This window comes from Parasteatoda tepidariorum, chromosome 10 (genome assembly GCF_043381705.1).
Source record: "Parasteatoda tepidariorum isolate YZ-2023 chromosome 10, CAS_Ptep_4.0, whole genome shotgun sequence".
Lineage (NCBI taxonomy): Eukaryota > Metazoa > Arthropoda > Arachnida > Araneae > Theridiidae > Parasteatoda > Parasteatoda tepidariorum.
Genome location: NC_092213.1, coordinates 50,159,613 through 50,163,498, shown reverse-complemented (window position 1 = coordinate 50,163,498; position 3,886 = coordinate 50,159,613). Strand labels below are relative to the sequence as shown.

The 3,886-nt window shown below is 28.4% G+C and overlaps 2 protein-coding genes across 2 annotated transcripts in view; one reads left to right on the top strand and one right to left on the bottom strand.

The window, feature by feature from the left end:
- Positions 1 to 3,886, bottom strand: part of LOC107447208 (C-signal) — an 18,118-nt gene that overhangs the window by 2,252 nt on the left and 11,980 nt on the right. The gene's annotated exons all lie outside the window — the stretch shown is intronic.
- LOC139426702 (uncharacterized) overlaps positions 3,248 to 3,886 on the top strand; it is a 3,459-nt gene continuing 2,820 nt past the window's right edge. The window contains exon 1 of the mRNA XM_071186457.1: positions 3,248 to 3,384. Coding sequence (XP_071042558.1) covers positions 3,248 to 3,384 — 137 coding nt within the window. The remainder of the gene's footprint in view (positions 3,385 to 3,886) is intronic.

Here is a 3,886-nt window from a genome sequence, read left to right as displayed (position 1 = left end):
TAAAAAAAAAAAAAAAAATTCAATTGTAAAAAACAAATAAGAAGAAAGCTAGTACACCTATGAAAAATGGTAGCAATCAACACATTTAATCTTAAAAAAATTACAAACATAAATTATGTAATATTTCTTTTTAATAAAGATATTTTTATGTACTACTATTTTAAGTAATATTATAATATTAATATAAATTATGTAATATTTTTCAAAGAATGAAATTTCTTCAATAGTTTTCATAAAGCATTTATTAGTAAAGCAATTGCAATGCAAAAGGAGCTTATAGTTTGTTTTAAATAACTTTGAAATGCACAAATAAATAAATAAAAACTTGATTATGAAAAATGAAAAACAACTAAATTATTTATAATGAGTGAAGCAGATAAAAGTATGTATGAAGAACTATACATATATATATATACATAATTAAGATTGATTGTATTATCATAATTTTCTTTAGATCATTTTGAAAGTAGTAAAACCTATACAAAAATAATAATTTTAATATTTTAAACAATTATATAATAAAAGTTGTAATTAATGAAATGAAGCAGGAAAAAGTCAGTTTTAAATTTGCACTGTATGTTAAAAAGTACTGTAAATTTTTAGCCGAATGAAGGGCAACAAATATTATTCAATAATTGAATGAATAAAGTCTTAAATTCTTATAGGTAAATTAGATAATAACCATGTTTTCAAATATGAAGGTAAATTTGGGTATACTATTTTTAATTACTTAATTAGTCTTTTTCTTCTTCTTTTTGAATTAAAGGTGATACAGGAAGAACAAGAAGAAAACTCTGCTTAATTGCTACTTATAAAAAAATGTAATTATTATAAACCTAACTATACTATGAATAATAAATAAATTACAATATTAATTAATTATAATAAACCATTTCTTGTGCAATAATTATGAGTAGCATGGCAGAAATTTTTTAATTTGAATTTCAAAATATATGCTTGATAATATTTTAGGGTTTTAAAATATCCAATTTGCATTTCCCCTATTAATACACACTAAATACATGAATTGGATGCATAAAAAAAAGGGAATTTTCAAGACAATGAAAATTACTTAACATTGATTTCTTTACATTTTTAAGAGATTGTGTACTTAAACTATAATAAAAAAAAATTCTATCTCATACACATTTTTACACGGAATGTATACTCTAAAGTCTACACAAGATTAAATTTTTAATTTAAAAAAAACTTTTTTTTTTTTTTTTTTTTTTTTTTTTTAAAGGCGATTTTTTTAATATTTTTTATGCGGAAATTAACATCGGGGGAATAAAATTTTCGATCTTTTTCCTGTTTTAAATATTAGTACCATTTTCTTCAGATATTTTCTGGCATTCACGGATATTACTTATTCCATATTATCCAGATACTATTGGAACCACTTGTTTCTAATTGGGATCATATTTACCCTTTCACATACTGTGGGTTAAAGATTCAAATCCATTAAAAAAATGTAGGTTTCTTCACAGGAGTGCGTTCTGTGTCCGACTTCCTAACTTAAAATATCTTCTGCACTAATTAGGTATGTTTAAGATAAGATTGATATTAAAAAAGCTCTCTCTCTCTCTCTCAGTTCATTCTACATAATTTACATGTATTGAATTTCAATATGAGATAAAAACGTTCATGTATTAGGGGGACCGGAAAGTAATGTCGTTTCGGTGCATTTCATATTTGTTATCAAGATTTTATTTTTAATCGATAATATATTCACCCTCGTTAGCAACAACTTTTCAATGCTGGATAGAAAATGATTTGAAATGGTTTGAAAAAAAAAATAAATAGGTTTTTAAAACTAACGAATATTTAATGCGCCGAAACGACATTACTTTCCGGTCCCACTAATACGTATTCTGTAGTCTTAAATCCCTAGCATTTATAGGAAATTAGTATGCCTTATTATTATTAGTATTGAATTTGTTCTCACGGTATTTTAGTTGGCGATAACTTTACTCGGCTCGTATTGCCAGGATATTTCTCGTGATGGTTCTTGGCCTGATAGTTTACCCCAGGGCTCGAAAAAACTCAGAAATTTTACCCGTCCCCGAGGACGGCTTGTCCAACAATGTACCCGTCTTCCTTTGAAACTAACCCGTCGTTTCTAAATAAATAAAAATATTATTTTTTCTTATTTATTACAAGCATTTATATAAATTACACAATGAATTAGTAGCTACTAGGATTACATTATGCAATAATAAAAGAAATACTAAGTTACTAATAGTAAAACCTAGCATTTCTTTTATGAAATAATTTAAATGACAAAGGTCAAATTATCTGGAATGTCAATTTATCCGAGGGTCTGCGTTTTTTAAATGAATCAAATATGACGTTTGCCAGTTCCACAATCAAGCCTATGACTTACAGAGGTTTCTGCACAGAAATCTGAAAGGGGTTTTCCATTTAGGTGGTTGTTCATAATTGCGTTTAACGCTTACATAATGTTTTTTTTTTTTTTTTTTTTTTTTTTTTTTTTTTTTTTTTTTTTTTTTTTTTTAAAGTTTATTGCTGAAAAGTCCCTTTCAACTGCTGCATTACTCCCAGAAGGAAAAAACATCAATCCACCATGCGCAGTATGTTGATGTACGGGATTTCTAGATTAGAGGGTCATTTTAGAAGTGAGGCGCTAGACTCTTGTAAGACAAAAATTGAAAGTGTATCACGAACATTAACGGGAAAATGGCCGTCCGAGCGGACGTCTGATTCGAGAAATTCGTTGTTCGCGGAAAAATTTTTGACCGCCGAGGACGGGCGGTTTTTCGAGCCCTGGTTTGCTTTAGTAATAGGATATTTCTCGTCGTAGTTCTATCTGCTTAATAGTTTGATATTACTTAATCCATATCTTGATCCAACATTGATCTTGTAATAAAACAGTTAACTGAACTCTTATTTTGCCGTTCCATTGGAGTACGTCAGTTAGGTGACAGTGCCGGTCGGTAACAATGAATTATCTCAAAAATGGCTCAGATATGAGCCAAGGCCGCTTGTTACAGAGCCAATCCGGTTCATAGCTTTGTTGGCTTTGTAATTGTAGCGATATTTTTAAACTATTTAATTTCTAGTTTCACAATATATGTTTGTTTGTAACTTTAAAATATATATGTATTATAATAATTGTAATATAAATAACTACTCTTTGTTACTTTGTAATATATATTTACTATTTACATTAATAATTTTGTAACAATCGTGTTCACTATTGGTCATTTTCAAAAACATTGTACTTATGATGTCCCATGACTTTAACACTTTGAGGGACAGGAAATTTCCTTTAGAAACAAAAGAACAAATAAACCAGAGATGGGTACTTGCAAGTAACGTCATCGTAGATAAATCATGGCATTTGTTGATTCAGAAGCCAATCATGTTCGACACACACGCGTGACGTCGCTTACAGGTTTCCAATTAAATCAGCTTTAAATCACATGGCTAATCATAATCACTTCTCGAGTTGCAAGTCAAAATTATTTTATCTAGTTTGGCTCGAGTAGAGCAATTTATTTAAATGAATTTGTGGTGATTTAGTTAAATATATTAAATAAATTAATTCAATAAAAATTAACTATCAACACAGTTTAATAATAATAAAAAATAAAAGAAATTATATTAAGTTACAAAGTAGAAAGACAGATAGGATTAGCTACAGCAGCATTTCAAAAAAAGGTGTAAGTTCATCAGTCAGAAAGCCGTAATGAATGTTTTACAATTGGGTATACTATAGCCTACGTCACAGGTTGTGTTATTCCTACTAAATTTAACCCATGAACGGCATTTTCTGCGAGCCTAACTTCAAGCCACAAATGAACAAACGAAGTGTTTGATCGTTTAAATAGCTGCTCGCCAGATTTTATTGCATTATAAAGAAAAG